At 39.4% G+C, this 22,599-nt stretch overlaps 2 protein-coding genes across 16 annotated transcripts in view; both read left to right on the top strand.

Annotated features, from left to right (window-relative positions):
• The window catches only part of DMXL1 (Dmx like 1), an 83,931-nt gene extending 78,566 nt beyond the window's left edge, over nucleotides 1–5,365 (top strand). For all 14 annotated transcript variants that reach the window (XM_082336742.1, XM_082336746.1, XM_082336741.1 and 11 more), the window contains 2 exons: nucleotides 1,112–1,329; nucleotides 1,730–5,365. In XM_082336742.1, the coding sequence (XP_082192868.1) occupies nucleotides 1,112–1,329; nucleotides 1,730–1,954 (443 nt within the window). In that variant the 3' untranslated portion in view covers nucleotides 1,955–5,365. The remainder of the gene's footprint in view (nucleotides 1–1,111; nucleotides 1,330–1,729) is intronic.
• A 942-nt stretch (nucleotides 5,366–6,307) lies between these two features.
• The window catches only part of TNFAIP8 (TNF alpha induced protein 8), a 64,634-nt gene continuing 48,342 nt past the window's right edge, over nucleotides 6,308–22,599 (top strand). The window contains exon 1 of one of the 2 annotated variants that reach the window (XM_082337495.1): nucleotides 6,308–6,405. In XM_082337495.1, the coding sequence (XP_082193621.1) occupies nucleotide 6,405 (1 nt within the window). In that variant the 5' untranslated portion in view covers nucleotides 6,308–6,404. The remainder of the gene's footprint in view (nucleotides 6,406–22,599) is intronic. The other variant, XM_082337493.1, reaches the window with a different exon arrangement.

Here is a 22,599-nt window from a genome sequence, read left to right as displayed (position 1 = left end):
ATTATAAAACTGTTCTCTGAAGATATGTATATGCATAAATGCACCAAGTTTTCTAGAATATATTAATTGATTTTTTTATTAATATATTGAACAAAGAGATGCACAAATAAGATCTCATATAGTAATTTTCAGAGTTGAACTAAAAGATGAACTTACTGCTATATTTGTAAAGTAGTGCATTTTTGCTTTCAAAGATTGTCCAGTTCTATGACACTTCTATGTATTATGCCAAATTTAGTGGAATGTTTTAAATTATTTCTCTCTGTGTGTGTAGATAATATATACACACAGTATTACAAAAATGCTTTAGAAGAATTATTCCTGTAAGTATGCTTTTTGAGATGTAATAAGTACTTAGCAGGGTTTCATTAACTTTATTACTAATATTTTGTTGCAGTGGAAAGAAATATATTTCAATGTCTGAAATACAGAATTAGGCTCAGAGAGAGCTCCTTGTAATTAAAATGTGGTTAATGCTTAAGTATATGTGTGAGACGTGTCGAATTTCTAAAAGTAAATTTAGAGAGCCCTTTGAACTACAAGTACAATATACTACATGCCACGTGTTAGGATTCATAGCGTTTAGTCTCAAACATACTGAGCTTTGTTCTGATAATTGTAATCTTCTTTCACTTCCCCCACTCATTTGGGTGAGTAGACATATCCACACAAATGTGAAAAGCAGCAAATTAAAAGTAAAATAACCAATGGAAACTTACAAGATATTTGGGCAAGTAATTTAGGAGGACATTTCTTATGGGAAACATATGCCTTAAAACAGCAAGCATTAGAGAATCTGAAAGGAATCTGTTTCTGGTCAAGGCTTAATAGTTTGTGATCACACAGGAATAGACAGAAGGATATAATTTTTTTTCATACAGATAGTAACTGCTTAATTTGAGAATACTGCAACTTCAGGATGCCTGATGTGAACTTGGGTTTACATATGTATGGTACTGCAGTAAATGGTTGTGGTCAATTGGATTACAGCATCAAAGTCACTGTTGCTACTGTCTTGAACCATTAGAGGTTAATGGAAAATTAAAGTTACTACTGTAAAATTGAAGTTAGTACTATGTGTTTATTTAAACTACTTTGCTTTGGCTTTCAGCTTTTATCTGTCATGATAGTGGAGCAACTGTGCTAGCATACGCTCCAAAACATCAGCTGTTGTTATCTGGAGGCAGGAAAGGCTTTACATGTATAATTGATCTTCGCCAAAAACAGCAGCAACAGTTACTCCAGAGTCATGATTCTCCAGTCAAAGCAATTGCTGTTGATCCTACAGAAGAGTATTTTGTCACAGGATCTGCTGAAGGCAACATAAAGGTATTAATGAGGGGGAGGGAGCAGAGAGATGAAGATGGTGGTGATGTGTAAATTCAAAAAGAATCTTGCATAGGTGTGGAATAATTAGATATGTCATACGTTCTGCATTTGTTCTCAACCCTGACTTTCACATCTACTAATTTAATTATGAAATGCTATTCTTACCTTGCAGTCCTCCTTTTAGTTAGTCTTACCTTAGTCCCTGTATATATTCCTTATTATAGAAAATTAATATTCTATAACTGTGTCATTACAGATTGTTACATAGCTTTTCTTTTACAGTTAGTGTCAGAAAAATGAATGCAAAATATAGTCCAATTTCTCCATGACTCATCACTGGTGAATTTTAAGATCATGGTAATTACCCTTATAAGAGATCGGTGTTTTGATGCTTTTTCAGGTATGGAGTCTGTCTACGTTTAATCTTCTTCACACTTTCATCAATGAGCATGCTCGACAGTCTCTCTTCCGAAACATTGGGACGGGAGTCATGCAAATTGAGACAGGACCAGCAAATCACATATTCTCCTGTGGTGCTGATGGAACAGTCAAGATGAGAATCTTGCCCGATAGATTCAGCCCTTTAAATGATGTGTTAAAAAATGATGTGAAATTTATGATCTAATATTTTTCTCGGAACAGTGTATAACATTCCCCTTCTGCCATCCCTAAAAATATTTTTCCTGGAACTAGCCAACAAAGCAGATACACAATGATAGCTTGTGCCACAAAGATGTTTGGGTTTCTTTTTTTTCCTGCTGTCCCATGCCCTGCCCCGCCCCGCCTCAATATTTATTACCTGGAGCTTTTAGTCCCTGATGCACTGATGCCTTAAAGATTAACAAGGTCCTTCAGATTTTGATCATTGCCTAAAACAATAGCTGTACATGACTCCATATTATATACTTATAATATTATTAAGATGTTGCTGAAGTGGTTTACTCTTCCTTTTGAGGTAGTTACGCTCCCACCTGGAGTGTACCATCTGGGCATGGCCTCTGCTTATATTCAACATCTGGCCGCCTTCTAAGAGCAGGTCCGTCCAGATGGAAACCTTAAATAATGTTACTCTTTCACTGTGGCAACCATAACTGTCTCTCTTCTCAACTATAAAAATTGATACCTGTGTGTAGAAGAGAAACAAAGCCTGTATGAGTAGATACTCCTGGCCGTACAAGCATTCATATAATGAGCCACTGTCTGTCTCCATTCCTGGAATCCAGGCTGTTTACCTCTCTAACTTGCCTGATCTCCTTCCTCTGACCTAGGGTATAAGAAACTGAAGGATGTTCTGTAACTTGTCTTCTGTTCTATAGCTTGAATCACTGCCATCAGGATGGCAGGCTTACCTTTTAAAAAGAAATATATTTTTAACCCTGAACACTCCCTTTACAAAAATATGTAAATATTAATGGATATCTTCCTAGTAAAATAGTCAAGATTATGTGTGACACTTTTGTCTTGATCAAAAAGAAACAGGAAGATACTGCTTTAGGATATGGCACTAGAATTTCTTCAAAGAATATTTATTTACATGTCTGTAGAGGAAAAAAAAACTAATTTATTTTTACATTTTTTCCAGTAAGACTTTTATTTAGCCCAAAGATACTCAGTTCATTCTTAGCACTTATGTTCTTGTTTGTCTGCTTTTCCTAAGTACCTTAAAAAAGGAAACAGGAAAAAAGTTCAACAGCGAAGTACTTTTAATACTGTCAGTCTTTGTACTTATGTTTACATCTGGTGTAAAATGAAAGAAAAAAAATTTGAAAAGGAGAGATGGATTTTTTTTTGCCAAAATATTAAACTGCAAAACTTAATGTTTGACCAAATTATTAATGCAGAAAGCCTTTACATTTTTTTTAGTCAGCTAAAAACTGTTTCTGTAAGTGTTTTGGTTTATTTTTCCTGACTTGAGAGCTTGACAAAGGTTTAATTTGTAAATTAGATGTGAGGCTGGATTACTTGAATGCCAATGGTGTACTTTTTGCTAAAAGATATTTTGTGAAATATAGCACCAAGATATTAACTGTAAAATAAACTTGTCAAATTAGGAACTATGGGGATACATAAAGCATAGCAGAAATGAAGGGCTTGTAAAATGAACTTTGTAACATTCTCAGGATGCTTTTATCTTAAGAATATAAAATTGTTTAAAAAGATTTTTTAAAATTAAGGTCATTTTAAATGTATGTTTCGCAAGTTGCAGTGCAAACACTATGAAGGTTTTTATGCACATAACCTTAATTTTCAAATTGTGCAATAAAAAGAATGTGAATATTTTGCCATGAAGAAACATGTGACAGCATTTCAAACTGGTACAGCTGTTCAGTGATTCAATTGTAATTGTTCTTCCACAACACTTATAGATTGGAATCAAAATTGATATCAAAACAGTTTAAGTACAGCGATGGACCAGAAAAGTGACTGACTAAAAGTGACACCACCTTACAAAACAGACTTGCCCAATGCGTCTGTCATATCTGCTCAGTGACTGAGTTTCTAATGTTCCTTATTCTCATGAAAGAAGGAAAACAGTGGAGTTAACAGTAGCGCACTCCTTGAGAATCAACTGAAACCCTGACTGTAGCTGCTTAAATACATGCATTAGTTTTATGCACCCACTGAACTAACACAATTTCGTTCAGAAAAAGAAAAATGTGCAAAAATCGTGGCAACATTATATAATGATGTTCTTGATGTTTTGTCCTTAAATATTGGTATCTTATTAGCTTCAATATTCCAAGCTCAGTTTATTGTACTGGCAATCACGAAAAGCTGTCTTATCATCTGCAAACTGAGCAGATTATGTAATTTGCCAAGACATACAATGTTGTCATTTTTTCTGAGTAGAGCTGCACTATGAATAATCCTGGCAAACTTACGCTTTTACCAGAAAAGTACTGACTGTGAGCAGGCATTTTCAATAATGTTTATAGTTACCATAAGCTACTCTCAAAACTAAATTATGTAAAATCACAATGTATTTGCCACACCTTCATAATCTTTACAATAAATCCTGCAGAAATTCAACCTTCTAGAATTCCATGTTGCTGCTACTTCATTTACAAATCAGTTGTTTGCTTGTATAATGTTCATTGATGTTTAACTATTATTGTAAGTCAAATTATCCATAGCTTTCTTGTAATGATGGAATCAAAATGAGTTAACTTCTGTTGTATCTGAAACTTTTAAAGGGACACTCTCAACTTTTAAATCTAGTCATTGGGGAAAAACTGAACTCAAAACTCTTCCAGCTGTTGCCCTTAACTTCCACTGAATTTTGTCCTCCAGCAATTAATGCTTTCTCCCTGTTGCTATGCAAGTTACTCAAACAGAAGGGTAATAGTGGCTACCCAGTGTTCCGTGCTTGAAGTAGCCATGTGCACAAACTGAACTTAAAATTTGTATTTGCCAGTGCTTAATCAATAATTCTGCACCCAGACAAAATAACTTAGCTTGTAGTTGATAATGTCCCTTCTAAATATCATAGACTAGCAGTTGTGACTTGTGTTTGTCTATGTAGCAATACACAATGCAATCGGAGTGTGTCATTCTTGTGATTCAGTTACCTCAAACAGATATATGATCTGACTTCTTTACTATTACTTTAGTAACTTGTGAGAGTTAAAACTGGCCATCTGGGTACTTAAACTGGCTTGCTGTGTGACTTTTGACCAGCAAATTCTCAGCTGACAGCTGATGTTGCAGGATGTTTATGGAGAAAGATGGAGAGTGGAATAGATGCAGATTTTGTACCACGCTGCTGTGGCACAAGGTGAGCTTATACATGTTCTGCGTTTTAGGAACCTTGCTACCAGTTACAGGAAATAAACTGTTGAGATATCGTGCATTAGGTACCACTCCCTTCCTCTTAAGAGCACCCAGTGTTAGATTAGTTGCAATAGGTATGAAAAAAGCAACAGTGATTAAAAAGAAATAAGCTTGGAGACTATATGTTCTCCAAGATAACTTTTTCAGATGTTTATTTTTACTAAAAATAGCAAAACCAACTCTAATGGCAGGTTCAGCACACTGATCAAACTACTTTCTATAAAATAAAGATATTGATTAACCAAGTTTCTTGGTGTTTCTTATTCCTTCCCAGTTCTAGCTCCAAAATCTGCATGGTTTTGATCTTTCTCCTTTCCTGTCTTTTTTTTTTTTTTTTTTTTTTCCCAGCCTTAGCTTTTCATGCCTTAGCTTTCCTTGTATTAGCTTTTTGATGTTTTGGGGGGTTTTGTTACTATCTTTTTTTTTTTTTTTTTTTTAAGTGTCAGTTGTGCTCACTTCTAAGTAATTTCTCAGTGGAATGAGGCCGATGTGGTGATGGTGCTTTCTGTCATTTTCTTCCACAACTAACTTTTTTTAACTCCTTGTCTGTTTCGTTTAAGCTTGAAAGCTTGTGAAGGTCTTGGGGAACTCCACCTCTCTACTTTTCCTAGCCCTAGACAAGACGCAAAGATGAGTCCCCCTGCTTTAGTTGTACATTAGGCAGCAAGCTGCTGCCAAAATTAAGAGCACCTCAACATGCAGCTCAGTAGAACGAAAGAAGAGTTTTACTTGGGGTTTGTCCTTGCGGTAACTGGTGGCAAAGAAAGATGTACCCTAACATCTGGGGCAGAGACCTTGATGTCCTTTGCGGGCGTGTTGAGCCCCCTCTTCTCCACCTGGTGTTTCCCTCTCTGCGTGCCCGGGGAAGGCGACCTGACCGAGGCGCCTCCCGCTGTGCCCGCCTGCCTGCCGCCCCCTTGCCCCGCGGCTGTACGAGCGGCTCGCCCAGGTGAGAGGCGGCGGCGGAAGCTTGAGCGGGACCGAGGGCGGGCGGGCGGGCCCCGCCTGGGGCAGGCGCTGCCGGCCGCGGGGGGCTGCCCGCCCCGGCCCTCCCCTCCCCTCCCGCCCCGGGACGAGCGGCGGGCAGGGCCGCCCCTCTCCCGCCCGCCAGGGCCGCGCCCCGCCCCGCGGCGCGGGGAGCCGGGGTTGCCTTCGCCGCGCCCGCACCGCCTCGGCAGCGCCGCTCCCGCCGCTCCCGCCGCCAGCCCCGAGGAGGCGCCGCCGCCCCCGCCCCGCGCCCACACAGTAAGTGCGGCCGCTCCGCGGCGCGGGGTCCCGCTCCCGCCGCGCCGGGCAGCCCCGTCCCCTGCGGCGAGCGGGAGAGGGCAGGGGCCCCGCCGCGGCAGGGCGGGCCCGCGCCCGGCGGCGCCTCAGCGGCGTGGCGGGCTGGGGCCTGGACGCCCGGCGGTGCCCCGGCAGCTTCCCCGCCGAGGGGGCGGCCGTGGGGGCCTGGCTGCCCGGCGGCTGCAGGTGGCGGAACCCGGGGCGGCACTGGGAGAGCAGAGCTGGGCTCCCCGCGCCGCCCGGAGTTACTCGGGTTTCGGCATGGGGGGCGAAATGCGGGGGCCGGGGCGGAACTCGGGCAGCCCCCGCGGGGCCGGGGCCGGGGCCAGGGCCGGGGCGCGCCGCTGCCGCCTCCTGCCCCGGCGGCTCTCGGCGCTGCGGAGCCCCGCAGCGCCTCGGAGCGGCTCTCGGGTGGGAGCTGCCCAAAACCGCTCACGTTGAGAGTTTCACCGCGCAAAAATGAATTTGGGTGAAAGCTGTACAGGGGTTTCTGTTCGGGGAAACCTGACTGCCCGTCTTCCTTCCGCCGCCCTTCCCGGGCGGTGGGGCAGTTTTCTGCTTTGTGCAGAAATATTCCTGCCGTCGCCCGCAGGGAGCCGTCGCCCGCCTCAGGGTGCGCTTGAGCACGCACAAAACACATCTGCAGCTCCTCGGGCAGGGGCAGCAAGTGTGGCAGCGTAGCTGAAGTCTGCGTCGTGCTGGTAAAAGACAAACTTTTCTGAGATACACGAGTTTGCTTTTGAAATACTACTAGCAAAAATTCTGCCGGTAAAATTAGTTTGTATCTTATTTACATACTGCTAATTAAATGAGAGAGATCACGGTTCAGTGTGGGCTTTTCCTTTTTAGAAACCTGGATGGTCAGACTTCCCACACTGGAGGTCTGTGTGTCTCCAGAGGTGCACGTTTGCCATCTTACTTGACCACACATATGCACTGGTAAAGCAAAATGCAGTCCAAATGATGTTTCGCTCTCCATGTGTCTTGTTCTGGTTATGCTCATTTGCAAATTATTTTGCATAACTGAGTAGTGAAACTGCTCGCGTTACAAACTGCCTGGTCAAAACTTCTCTGAGCAGTCGGGTATGCCAGATGAGGAGCCGTCAGTTGCACTCGCTGGCTGGGTTGACTGCTGCCAGCTCTGCTTATCTGTTGTCAGCTCTAAATAAGAAATTTTCTTTGAAAGAGCGCTGATAGCAGAGCGCTTGCAGCCCGTGCGACAGCAGACGAGCCTTTCGCTTGCCACAGACCACAGGTCTGGCCTGAAAAGCATCGCTGACCTGAACCTGACCGCTCGTGGGCATCGCTGGGAGATCCAGAGCTACCATTCTTCATTGGCAGACCCAAGGCGGGGGTTTCAGGGGCAGCACAGGTCAGGCTGGGCCATATCTGTAAAGGCACCGTGCCTAGACGGAGTCCTGATCCTGCAGGCTGTTCCTGTTCCCGTGGTGGGAAGCGTGTTAGATGAGATGGATGTTGTTGAGAAGCATAGGACAAGCCATCGACACTGTGTATTGCTTATAACTTTTCCATTTAATGGCTTTTGGTGGGAATCTATTTCTTTGTGGTGGAAGTTTCTGATTATTATTTCTACTTTGTAGTGATTAATAAGCATTTTAGTAAACTTTGGAGACAGTGCAAGACTGAGCTATTTTAACTTGAGAGTACGCTGAATGCATTCCTTTCCTCATCATGCTACTTACATTGTTGCCATGTATTACTAGTGCAAAAAGGTAACATCATGTGTTTGCAGACCTCAAAGTTTTAACTTAAATAAACAAGCACATGATGCACGTACTGCATGTTACAAAAACAGGATACATTTTTACCTTTACCTCATTTAAAATATGATAATGCGGAGAAGGAAAAAACATCCTCAAGGGAATGAGCTACTCGGGTATTAGCAGAAGGTGTTTGGATGTTCCTTGCCGCTTCATCCCAGAAGTCTATTTTCTAAGAGGCAGGAATCATCTGCTGTCTGTCAAATAAACCACATAAAAGTTTCCTGAGGCTTTAAACAGGAATTGGGGGGGGGGGGGGGGGGGGAATCCAGAGAGGAAGTTTTGCAGTGGAAGGAGGTCCAAGGCCTTTATTTGGAAGACAAAATTCATTCAACTTGGAACATGCTTAGAAGCAGGAAGAAGGAACTAAAATGTTCTAGTACATCTACGTACTTATTTTTATTTAACCTGGATGCAAATTTCACTTGGAATATTATAAAAGTAAAAGTTATGGTACAGATCTTTGCAGGAGCACAAAACGCTAAGGCTTAAATTGAAGTCGCTCGCTTTTTGCCCTGACAACAGGAAGCTGCTCATTTCCATTAAATAGTAACTAGCCTAATCTCACTAAACCTAGATTTCAGTGTACTTTGTGGCTTAATTTGCCTGTTTTGAGTTTTCTTTAAGTACTTGCTACTGGGTAAAGAATAATAATTGCTGCTGCAAATGGCTGAAGAAATAATCAAGTGGTTGAGAAATCTCAACCTTGGTCAACTTCTTATTTCAGTATGTCAAGACAAGTCCTCCCTAATGCATCCCTACAGATTATTTTTATACAAATAACAAAAGTACCGAGTAGCGAAGTATGGTATGTAAACAGTAGCTGATTTGAGAGAAGTTACATCTTTATGATGAATTTTCTTCCAGGTTACAGATGTTCACTCTTAAGTTTTCCTCTTAAAAGAGGTTTTGGCCTAGAATTTTCCTTTTTTTTTTTTTTTTTTTTTTTTTTTTTTTTAGTTAATTCTTATACATGAACAGTAAAAAGATAAAAAGGAAAAAAAAATGTTACCAAGTGATATTTGTTATGATCTTAACATTGGGTATATCCTCTTAAATTACCTGCTTAATTGAAATAGTTGGTAGTATGTTTTCCATAGTTTTTACTTTATTGATTACGTTTTAGCAGCTTTGACTACTGGGTAAATCTGGGAAAACTTAGTTTATAGCTTCTTACATCACTAAGATATAATACAAGGCATTTGTACTGTACTTTGCTTCCTTTCTTTTTTTCTTTTTCATCCTTTGTAGGTATGTTTCTTGCCATTTCATATATTTTCCCACCTTTAGGTAGAGCATTCAAACTGCCAAATTTCTTATGCTTTCTTTAAGTTAGGTTTTGTGGATCAGATTGATCTGATGAACAAAACAAAATTTAACTGAAAATTAAGTATATAGGAAGACTTTTCTCACTGGGAAAGTATACCTTTTATACAGTATATCTTGCATAAGCATCAAGACATAATCGAATGGTATGTATCTCAATTTAAAAAATTCTAGTGTTCTTGTCTGTTGTTTGGAGTATCAATACCCAGAATGTGGTGCTCCAGGAGCTGATGATTTAATGGCAAAGTAACTTAGGGACTTTTTAGGGTTGGTTTGGGTTTTTTTTGTGCCTATATGCACATGCTCACAGCCATGAGCGGCCCTGTTGTCTATTTGATCTGCAATAGAAACATTTGCAACATTTTTCAACTGGGATGTAGCAAAAAATCTAGTCTTCTTTATTTGAGAGTGGCTTCATAATCAAAAAAAGTGAGTATAGCTTGAAATTAGTTACTTTTTATTTTCCCTTATGCCTCCAGCATCTTCAGATCATAAGACGCAGAATAAATGCTTTGTGTGGTCAAGTAGAAGTTAAGATGGCATTTTGTCAGTTAAGCAAGCGAGCAAGAAGTTTTACTTGGCATTTTTACACTCTCTTTCTTGAGTAATGCTTTACTCAAACCAGAATTTCCTTTTTTAACTTGAAGATAGACTGACCTCGCCCCCCACTGAGAAGTGTGAGCTCTGTGGCCTGAGACTGAGGTAGGTAATTTGCAGAGCACTAGCACATGCCCATTTCTTTAGCATTTCTAACAAGTCTCCAGGAAGCAGGAGAGTACAGAATACACGATTTAAATTAGAAGCTTACAATCATGTGTATAAGGTGCTGTTTTCTGAACTGATCGTTGGCACTATTGCTTGGAGCCAAAACATCACTTCTTTCTTTTTCTTTATTTCACTGTGGTGGTTCCTGGGATCTCTGCAGCAACCTTGAATTTAGTAAGGCAGGTGTGTGAGATAGAGTACCAAACAAAACACATACCCTTTAAATGATGGAAGTAAAAGCTATTCCTTAATTTCAATTCTGCTTTTGTTTAGAAACCTAGATGGTGAGAAGTAAGTGTCTCATGTCTTGAGCAAAACTTACAGGGACTTCAGAGGTGTTACATGCCTTTTACATGATAAAACCATAAGTTGGCATTGGTAAGTTAATAAGAGGTATGTTGAGGACGAAGTCCAGAAGATATCAGTACCAAAATCTGCATTTCTTTCAATGCTTTCTCATTAACAAGAAGAGTATCTCCTAATAGGTGAATTTTAGTATTAAATATGCCTGGCTTAATCCAAGATCTCATTTTTCTTCCAGAAATAGAGTTGGGTGTTTTTAAGTATCTCCATGAAGATGAATTTCCCTTTAGTTTCTAGCTGAATTAAGTTGTTTTGGACCCAATTTCCATATAGCAGTGTCGGCCACTTCCAATTTGATGAGTAGTACTGAGCTATCAAAAGTATGTTGGCATTACTGCAGGATATCGTACTTGCCTGAAGAACTTATTTTGCCTGTAAATAAAGCTGAAGTTCTGGGAGTTAATCTGGAAATCCTGAAAAAAAAGATACTAAAAGTAGGTTTCAGGTGATGAGAAGTGTTCTCTGTCAGAAGTCTGTTGGGTGGGTGTGCTAGCTGGCACTCTAGGTGTAAATATATTGCTGCTGTCACTCCGTCCTAAAAGAAACAAAACCTTAACTTCCTGCTTTCGCCAGTTCTGCAGAAACCTAAGACATAACCAAGTCATTGGTGTCACTGGACATAAATAGTGAAATGCTCCTAAAATATGATTCAACTTTTTTGTTTCAATGTCCGGAGTAAATAACTGCTTCTTGACTTACTGAAAGCGCGCTAGTGTTATTTTCATATAAATAGTTATGAAGGGATTTTTGGTGCTGCTTTGCTTTGAGGCACACAGAGGAAGTTGCTGCTCTGTTAATTGCTATTAATAAAGCATCACCATTTCATACAAAGCAGTCAGTTTTTAGAGCTCTCTCTGGTATTTTGTGGTTAACTAATACAAAATACATACCTAAAACATACCTTCATCTTTCCCAAATAATTTTGTAGATTTTTGGATTGTTTAGATAATGTGGTTTCAGAATGTTGTAGAGAAATACTAGTTGGTACTGGAAGGTACCTGTGATTTTCTGACTCATCTGCTGCAGAAGGTACTCTCCAAGTGGTGAGTATGCACAGGCATAAAAAACCTAGATAAGGTAAGTTTAGTTAAATAGCCTGTAATTAAGCCCTGACTGTTGAGTGAATTTAGAGTATTCATAATTAGATATGTGTTTACTTGTGATATCCTTCCACTTTCTAGTAGAAAAGTATTTGTTTTGTATATTTGCTTAGCCCATTTTCTTTAGTGTATTAAAGTAATTTTCAAGTCCTGTGGAGGAACCTTTGTCTACCTTCAGCTTATCCCACATCCCTCCTTCTCAGTTGGGAACACAAACTCTGCATTTTATCAGCTGCACTTCAGCTGAATTTTGTATTTCATGCTTCTTTATCAGATGAAACAAAAATCAACAAAAATTGTTCAGCAAGTATTTTTTTAAAAAAATTCTAGATCATCTTCAAGTTTTATAGTCAATAAATGTTGATATTAAGATTTTATCTAATCCTGCTGTGTACAGTACTGTCTTTATGACTACTAACTGCAGAATTGTTTTATTTAAAAAAACCTCCCCTTCTGAGGATACCTTGCCAACTTGGAGCTTTATGTCCTTGATATAATTTAATTGTTGAGTTTATATTAAGGAAAAAATTTGCTACTGTTGGGCCTCCAACTTGTAGTGCTTGGGATTCCAGACATAAAACCTGTCTCTCAAGTAGTCTAGACTTGGTCTTATTTATGATATTGCTAGCACTTTCAGCTGTGTTACCTTTTTGGCGTGATTGGAATGATTTTGTGAACAGATGGGGGGGGGGGGTTAGTGGCATGTGGAACTTAATTATGCTTTTTATGAGATTAAAAAGTAGAAGCCTTTTGCATAAGATACAGGGAAAAAAAGAAGAATGTAAATAGAGGGTAGAGCAAGAGAGACAAAGCTGAGCTCATTTTAGGAGCCTTAAAGTTTGCTTAGCTATCCAAAACTTTGCAAGTCAAGTTAGAAGAAAGCAGTTGATAACCTTTAACTGTTTAGTTATGGCTATTATTACAGTGAAATATGGAATAATACACCTCAAGGACTTTTTGTACCTGTGCTATTCTTGAAATTTTTGTGTAACAAAAATCATCAATACTTTTTTGTGTAACAAAATCGAGAAGCTGTGTTGTTTTATTTTAATGTTAACCTTGTGATGCAAACCGACTCTTGCAGAGAGCTAAAGGACAGATCTGCATTGGTGGGATGACAAGTTTAATATTTTTAATATTACCCCCTCCATAACTTCTTGTAAGTTAATAAAAGCAATTATATAAAATACATGAGGTTCATTTGTAGGGATATCTCCTGCTGAAGTCTCAAGTGGATTCAGGATGAGTGTAGCAAGAGTTTTTCTCAACATCTCCCTGTGGTTTCCAGTAGTTTCAGAATGATTTAAACATACTGAGGGGAAGCTATTGGTTTTTCTCTGTTTGACTACAGTTTTCTTTTCTTGTATCACTGAGTAGTATTTAGTGTTAATAATAATGTGGATAAATGACAGAATGCTTTAGCCTCCTGTCTGATGAAATCATGAAATAAGATAGTACAGATCTGTTCACTATAAACAGTGTAATGGGAATCTTGATACTTTCTTTTTAGTTGTCAGCCCTGTTTTTCCCCAGTAGTTGACAACATATTGATAGGTGGAATTGTTTCTCGTTTGAAGATGTCATTCTAGAAATGGTTTATATGATATTTCTGTATTTCCATGCATTTCATATCAAGGTCTTATCTGCTACTTTATGTGAATTAAATTGGTTATTTCCAGACACATTCACTTAATTTGTTATCCATTAAAATGTTTGTTTGTAGCACTTCAATGTATTAGACTAGCCTCATGTTAAAGAAAAAGAAATCTGCAAATCCATTTTTGCTTGGAGCTTTTGAAAACTTATTAGAAGTTACATGTAGCATTGAATAATAGTGGAAATGTGATTAAACTTTGAATTGTAGAGAAATCTCTGTAATCCAAGCTATGAATTTATGTTGTACTGGTCTGCAGAACACCACACTGGTCAATGATGCAGAAAGTATGCTGATTGCAACTGAATGCTTTTGTGCAGATTTACTAGCAGTATTTGCTGTACAAGTGGTTTTGAATATGCAGGTGGATAGTTTAAAGTCACTTGAAATGTGTACTTTGTTGTTAATACCAGGAGGATAACTGGGGAATAGATGAGGAGGAGTACTGAATGTGAAGTCAGTGATAGGCAGTAAAATACTGTGTACATTATTTATTTATTCCTGTAAAATGTTCAGTTGTAATCTCAGATGATTGGCAGTTTATACATTTCTTCCGCTTCAGATAATAGGCTGGATAGGAGAGAGTACTGGAAGTCTGCATTACGACAAAAAGATGCACCTGTTGAAAGCATGTTTTAGGTCACATCAGAAGATGAAGAGCACAGGACATGACCCTTACTATTAACTGCAGTTTGTACAGTGTTGTCCATCTCATCTGGCATCCCTAAACACTGGTTGTTTGCCTGTGTTTTCCAATAAGCTTTGTGTAAGTTGTTTTTCATTACCTGTAGTTTTTTAGAAATTTCTCAGTATTTCAGCATACTCATTTTCTAATGACTTGCTTTAAAATTTAAGACCTTTCAAAAAAAAGATCCTGCTTTACAGGAAGTACCCAGTTCTACATATCAAGCCAGGTATTTAGTGTCAGTGATTGTAGAACATGTAGAACATGGTGTAGCGAAAACACTTGCAGAGTGTTTGGGTCCAACTGATGTGGCGTCAGCATTTGAGACCTATAAAACCCGCAAGTGCCTAAAACCAGAGTATGTGCTGCGCTTATGTACACAGGAAACCATGCCACAAAACCAACCCTATTTTCTGCTCAAGCACAAGAGGTTATGTGTAGCTGACTGAGTTTGGGGAAGGAGCATATATTGTTACAGTGGACTTAGAAATTTAGTTTTAAGTGATAGGAAAGCAGACATCTGTACTAGCCAACTGAAAGACAGCATGGACTATTTAACAATCTATTAGTTTTACAACAGTATGTAAGAAAAGTAGTGCAGGAATCTATAACTAAAAATGCAGTTATGACCAATTTCACCTTTGTTTGCCTTACAACCGTGTTGTTTAAAAAGTTAATAGTTACAGCACAAATCTGAAAGTTGGTGTTCTGTGTCTTGATGGCAATAAATACATTGATGGAGAAAAATGTCAATTAACGGATAGGAAAAGTTACAAATATTTAGCTAGGAGGAGTAAATGCAGAACTTAATCAAGTACCGGGGTAGGGATAAGGAGAAGTCTTGAGGAGCTTAAATTAACTTCTTGAGACCAAAAACAAAAGATTGAAATTAAAAACTTGATGTATGTTTTAAGTTTTGTGATATTTTTTTTCTTAATATGAAGAGCTGGATAACACCATAATAAAGTAATGTAAAGCTAATCAAAAATATTTGACAACAGTGCCAGACAGAAGAAAGATCTTTTTCAAAGCCTCTTCATGCTACAGAAGAAGTGGTTTAGATACCCAACGTGACAGTCTGAAACTATCTGACAGTGCTTTTTTTTTTTTTTTCTGTGCTCAGTGAACTGAGGGCTTGCTATGAGAAAGTGGTAGAATCAGTGAACTAAAGCTTTTCTAGATATTATTTCTGTTTGGTGTGGATATGAGCTGAAAACACTTCAGGGAATTTCACCATGGTAAAAACGTGTTGAAGGCTTGTTGGCTTTAGAGCACACACTTGCATCAAGAAAAGCTGGCAGACCCTGTCTGTCCCATTAAATGAAGCTCAAAACGGGAGCACAGCGCTTTGTGAGGGTCGGTAGCCGGTGTGGTGCCTCGGACCACAGAGATGCATGGAGCAGAAGCACCCGATGTGCTGTGACTGTTGTAGGCAGACCATGTCTTCTGGGGGGGTGGCCTGCAAGGGGGCAGGCGCATCACATCAAGTGCCTTCAAAACCCTCACACGTGTCACGAGATTGTGGTTACCTACCCAGAGTAACCGTCTGCCTTCAGTAATACTTCAGTATCAGACATGGGTATTTGTGTCTCCTGTATTCAGGCACGTGACCAAGTACAAATCTTCTGAGGTTATGCTGCACAACTGAGGGAAATACAGATTTTGTCAACTGATGCTACACAGATGGCATGAAGAGCGGTGACCATTGCTTAATTTCCTCTGCTCAGGTAAACTCAACGGAAGTTCCCTCAAGGGCCATGCTACTGTGCCTGACTAATTTGGAGGCAATTTGTTCAGGTGCTTAGTGTTGCTGCAGTGTAACCCTGAAAATAACATGCCTTAAGCTTGTTTATACCTTAAACAAGACTGTGTTGTAATTATGTTTTTCAAGCTATGGAGCAAGTGCTGCTTGCTGAAAGTTGTGGGTCCTGTTAGCAGAAGCCCTTCATAGTCAGAGATGGAGAAATCCTGTACTCCGGACCCATCCCACTCTCTACCGCTTTTATTGAAAGAAAGTACTAAGAAAACAATAATTTTCTCCAAAATTAAACATACAAAGACCTGTTAGACCCTGCTAGAGTTTTCAGTGTCACAGCACACTGTGACATTATCTGCTCTATTCTCCATGTGTGGCCACAGAGCATCAGTGCCAGTCACCTTAGTTTGGCATTGCGGTCCTTTACAAGCAGCTGAAGACCAGATCACCTAAAAGGATCTGCCTGAGGAACAAATAACTCGCAAACAACAATTTGATGGTGTTTCTCTGGCTGGTACATCTGTTGCTATGTCTGTCCAAATAGCATGGTGGTAGAGTAACTAGCTCTCAGAACTTGCTGTATAAAAGTTGTATCTATGTATAGTTGATTTGAGAGCTGGAGCATCCATTTTGTCTGATGACAGTTTTAGGAGATGTGGAAGATGATAGAGACGTATGGTGGGTGGTAAGAGAGGGCGCTGGGATATGTCTGAGCTCCCACAACTCCTGTTACTTCTGACTTCTGGGACTCCCGGTGTGCGCTGAGCCCACAACAGAGCACAGTGCCAGGTGATCTTGTTCCAGAAGTTATGCTCCTGTATCTGAAAACTTTGGCTGAATGCAGTAAGGATTGAAATAGGACATAGCTGTCTGTACAAATGTGATTAATGTGCAGGAGTTATTCTCTTAATACTTAATGTGTGGCAGCTTATAGCAAAACTAACTCCTGTTTTGGATCTTGAAATGAAATTTCCAATGCAAGAGTGTTTTGAGGGAATAAAAGTCAGTCAAGTGCTTCAAAAACATAACCTTTTTTTTTCTTTAAAATTATTTTGAGATGTGGTATTTATGCATAATTTAATTTTTAGCCATAAACAGGCATGGATAGAGTAGTTCTGATACTTAAAGTGGGAATCCTGAGGCTGCTCACAAATTCATGTAGTTCAGGAAAAAAGTTAGAGAAATGATGTTTTGGAAGTCCAGCTTAACAAATGAGAGAAAATAGGAAGATAAACTAATGAAGTTATTCCAACATAAGCTAGTGAAATAAGAAGATGAAATTCAAAAACTGTGGAAGGACTTCAGGCAATAACTTGCCTGCTCCCTTAGTACCCTCTTTTTTTTCAGTGCTCTAAAGGAAGTAAACTAATTAATTTTACACCCATCTATTCTTGTAGTACCTCTGGCACTATACACGTGCATATATACATATAAATGTTTACTCTGACTAGCAAGTTTTGCAGTTCCTCTTGTTTGTGTCATCCTTCCATGCAGGACTTGTACTAAATCATTCTTTCCTGTGCTGCTCTACTCCAGAAAAACCCCAGAGGTATTTGATATATAGTGTAAGATGAAAGCAGCCCGCGATGACCTAGTAAGAAATAATCGTCACAAAAGGAAAATGGGTTCCTCTTTGAGTACACAAAATCTTTTATTGACAGTAGAGGTGTGTAAGTGAGTTATTGCTGATGGCTATAGAGATGGTTGTGTGATCCAGTGTAAATATGTTTACGGATGTTGAAGTGTTGTCTGTTTTGAACAAATCTAAACCAAGCTGAAGAGAGTCTGGTGGAGTAAAGCATTCTCTGTGAAATTTTAAGCTCCTTTGCTCAACATGAGTGGAAGAGTCCAGACTTTTCTATTTGGATAAAACTTCCTTCCACATTGACAAATAGAAGTACTTGCTTTCTATTGTGTTTTGCAATCATTTAGTGAGGAGTTTTCAGTAACTGGTAATATTTGATCACAAGTATAATTTGAGGTAGTTTTCTTACATAGCACACATCCATTTTTACACACGGTTTAAGAGATAATTCATACAAAACTAAACCTTGTTATACACAGGAATATTTCTCAGACACCTAGTTTTAATGCTTGTTTATTGAATTGATTCATTAAATGCAAGGTGATTTAAAAGTTATCTTTCTCCCTACGATTCATATCTCTTCTCTTGATTTTTTTGCAAAGTGCCAAATCCAGACAGGTTTATCTAAATTTCTCTGTAACAGCTGCATGTAGTTACACGTACATCAAGTGAGTGCAGTATGTCTGAACAATGTTCCCCTCTGCATTAATAACATACAGAAATTACTGTGATTAAAGCCTTTCAGTGCTTGGGACCACAAGTTAAATTGCTTCTCAGAAACTATTTTTTTTCCCTTGTTCTTTCAGTGTATCACCATAGGACTGAAGAAAGTGGCTCAAGAGATTCAGACCTGGATTTTCATTCTTAAGTCTTTAAATATTTTTTTAGCAAAACTTTAACCCTGAATTTTCTTGGAAAATGCCTAGTAGAGAGAAAATTGCAGCATCCTGTCATTCGGGTTTTTTACTTGACTGTGTGCTCCCATTTTTATCAGAATCATAGAATGGTTTGGGTTGGAAGGGACCTTCAAAGATCATCTACTTCCAGCTCCCCTGCCATGGGCAGAGACATCTTTCACTAGATCAGCTTGCTGTCAAAGCCCCATCCAGGCTGACCTTGAACACTTTCAGGGTTGGGGCATCCACAACTCTGGGCAGCCTGTCCCAGTGTCTCACCCTCATTGTAAAAAATTTCTTCCTTATATCTAATTTGAACCTACCCTCTTTCAGTTTAAAACTGTTACCCCTTGTCCAGTCACTACAGGCTCTGGTAAAACGTCTGTCCCCATCTTTCTTTTAAGCCCCCTTTAAGTATTGAAAGGCTGCAAAAATTTCTCCCCAGAGCCTTCTCTTCTCCAGGCTGAACAACCCCAACTCTCAGCCTTTCTTCACAGCAGAGGTGTTCCAACCCTCTGACAGTTTTTGTGGCCCTTCTTTGGACCTGCTCTAACAGGTCCATGTATTCTTGTGCTGGGGACCCCAGAGCTGGACACAGCACTCCTGGTGGGGTCTCACAGAAGCAGAGTAGAGGGGCAGAATCCCCTCCCTCGCCCTGCTGGCCACACTTCTTTTGATGCAGCCCAGGATACGGTTGGCTTTCTGGGCTGCAAGAGCACATTGCTGGTTCATGTCCAGCTTTTCATCCACCAATACCTCCAAGTCCTTCTCCTTTATTCTAGTGCAGCTTTGGCAGGAATTCTCTTAATCTTATTTAGTACTCTTAGGTATCGTTATTTAGTGTTTAGAAATCCAGATACCATTTTGGCATACTTTTAATACTTACAAGTACAGAATGTTACCTTTAAATCCTTTATTTTTGGTGACAGTATTAAATGGTACTTATAGATGGTTTATTTATTCTGGAGTTGAAAATACACAGGAGCTGTCTGATTGTTTAAGCTGTTTTTGTAGCTGGTTTATCATAACGAATAAAGTGCAAAACAGCTTGCATTTTCTCATTTTCCCTATTTTTCTTTTCGATTTCCTTGCATGTGCATGAATATTATTTACAGTTCCCAACTCTGTCCTTAACTTGGGCAGCTAAAATGTTATAGATGGGCAATAGCTGGTTCCAAAAAGAAAGAAAGAAAGAAAGGCCCTGTAATGAAAGTCACAAGTTATTCTGCTTTAAAACCTGCCAGTCTGTATTATTTTCAGGGAATGTATGCTTAATTTTATGAAAAGCAATGCATGGCCTTAATCCTCTAGGAAAGCCAAGTAAGGGGAGAACAGTGAAAGCGGTCATTTAACTGTGGCAGGTGACAGCATCAACGGCTTTGACTACATCCCCGTGCTGTAAAAATTTTCAAGGAAAATTTTATTATATTTATGATTTTCCCCTGTTTAGAATGACATACCTGCACATGGAATAGAGTCCCATTTGCAAAAAGAGATATTCCTAGCTAATGCAAAAGAAGCTGGAGGTTGCATGAGGCTTAATTCATTTGACATTTAGCTACAAAACTTCCAGATCCTTCTGCTATCATGTAAGTGTTTAAGAATTTGTATTTTTTTTGTGAAAAAAATTTCAAATCTATGCCAGACTTCTAGAAGCTTTAAATAGAAAAGTGTCATCTATTGAGATCATTTAGCAGAAAGAAACAGTTCAGTGCAGAGTACTACATGTTTCAAAGGAACTGCTTTTTTAATTTATATTCAGAAACTATTTTTTGATTAATTCTGTGTATTTTTATAAGTATTACTTATTTTGGTGTTTTTTTTCCTACAATTCCTGTTTATGTATAAAGCACAGCTTGACTACAGAAACATGGGCAGTGACTTCTGAAGTATGACATTCACAGATTCCCCTTTATAGTCTTGATAGGAAGGTGCTGCTTCAGGGAATGCACCTCTCCTGTCTTGCAAGAATGCGTTTTTTCTTTGTGAGCCCTGGGAAGTGAGTGCTTTCAGCCCTTTGACGCTTGCTTGGGTAGCATATGTAGATTGGGAACCTGTTTTTCAGAGGTAAAATTATGGAAATTTGTAACCCTGCTGACAAGTTATTTGCATAGCCTAGAATGAAGTTCTAACAGTAACTCAGAATAGCAGTTAAAGAACTTTATTGTGTTAACTACAACATCTGGCACAAGATAGCTGTAAGGAAGCGTACTTTGTCAATAGCCATATAATAAGGAAATTTTACAGAGTGTCTATTGGATAGCGTTATTTTTTTGTTCCGAATGCATTGACCTTTGCTAATGTTACCTGGCGGTAAAGAGGACTAGTTACAGCACATTCCAGGAAGTGCAGCTGTTTGCCCTCTTGCAAAATAATGAATGTATTTGTTGTAGAGACTGTGCAAGGAGATGAATCCCCTGGTGACTGATACTGCGTTCCTTACCGAAGAGCCTGAAGCCAGGAATCTGAACTGTTAAGAAACTGCTTCGGCCGATGCGTGTTAAAACCAGCATAAGCTTTTCCAGTCATAAACTGAAACCAACTCTCATGCTGCAGTCATCTGCCACTTTCACTCAGATTCTTCTCTTCCATTGTTTTTCAAATAGAAACTGTAAAAAAAGTCACTTCTCAAGCTTCTTTCCTGAAAGAAGAAACTAAATTCATAATATTTGAAGCCTGTTAAAATAATTTTTGACATGGTAGAAGTAGAAAGTGTCTATGACTTTACTAAATGTTGATTTTATTTTTTTTTTTTAAGTAGGAAGATATATGTAAAGACATTTAACTTAAAAAGTGATATTCATAATATCAAGTTTATCAGAATCAAACCAGGGATGGGCAATTTTGTTAGTTCTGCTGGCTGTGCAATTTTTTAAAATAATATTATGTTTCTGGACATAAATTTCACTGCTGTTCTTCAAATAATATTGAATCCTCTCCACTTTGATTCATAGAAAATATTTTCTAATGTTTTATCACTAATCACCTTGGGATGCATGCTAAATATTTTTTGCTAATGTTTATTCTGTTAGCTTGAAATCAGGTGACACTTGCCAGAATTTTTGCCTTTAATAATTAAGACATCCCCTAATTCTTTTAGATAAGGTAAGATTTATAAAAAAGAGCTATATTGCTTTTGTCCTGGTCCTGCATACAGTCATACCAATTTCATTAGGCTGGTGGTGGCTGTGTTTTAGGAAGAGGTAACTGGAAGAAGCCTGCCTTCTGAATCACAGGCTCCAGGTCCCCCTGTAGTGAGCAGCTGTCTCATGTTGCAGTCAAACCTCATTTTCATTCTGCACAGGTGCTTGCACCCTCTAGAGAGGTAGGTGAAGGATTGCTCTAGTACTGGAGGTTTCTGATGTTTAAAGTTTTACTTGTTTTTTGTGGCTGGTCTGTTGTCACTTGTTTACGTATCAGCCTGTGAGCGGAAATAATTCTGTTACCTGCTGTTCAGCCCCTGGATGTTTTTATAGACTGAGGTCTTCTGTAATGCGATTGCTCGTTGGAAGAGTAAATATGCCAAACTCTTCTGTCTGCTGCTGCAGGATGGGCACTCCCCTTGACTAGTACGTTCTTCCTTTGCATTTCCTCTGGTCTGAATTCTGCTCTCCTGAACAGTGTAGGTACATACATACATTTATTTACATACATACACATATGTCTGTCATACATAGCATCTCTAGATAGAGTTCTGTCTCTGCTGGAATTACTTCTCATGATTTTTTCTTTTCTCTTCTTACTGGAGAGAGGCTGGTGGGCTCCTCTGCTAAGGGTTTCATGGTGCCACAGGCATAGATACAACTTGGCGTTAACTGTCATTGTACTGCAGCAACGTTTCTCTTACAGCTTGGAAGACTAATCATCAATATGCAGGCTCATCTGGTTGCGTTACCATTGGATTGTTATGCACATTATTAGCAAACATACGGGAAGACACGTTTTTCTTCATGCTTAGTTGTGAAAGCTGCTCTGAGCAGTGTGTGTGATGGCGTAGCAGATGCTTTTGGAGCTCAAGGGCAATTGAGGCTGTGAGATCCTGTGTGGATTCAGCTCTGGTGCATGCTCAAAGCTGTGAAGTCCTGACCAAAGCAAAAAGAGATGTGGCATGTTTGGCTCCTTCACTTTCTGTGTGTGAGAAACAGTACAGACTGCTTCATTAGAAAACTTTGGCAGGATTCATCCATTTGAGCTAATTGCAAGAACGGTGGAAAATCTGTGGGCAGGTAAAGTTATCCTTGTTT

This window comes from Platalea leucorodia, assembly GCF_965183815.1.
Source record: "Platalea leucorodia genome assembly, chromosome: Z".
NCBI lineage: Eukaryota > Metazoa > Chordata > Aves > Pelecaniformes > Threskiornithidae > Platalea > Platalea leucorodia.
The sequence above is the reverse complement of the archived record's forward strand: the minus strand, read 5'-3'. Positions and strand labels throughout refer to the sequence as shown.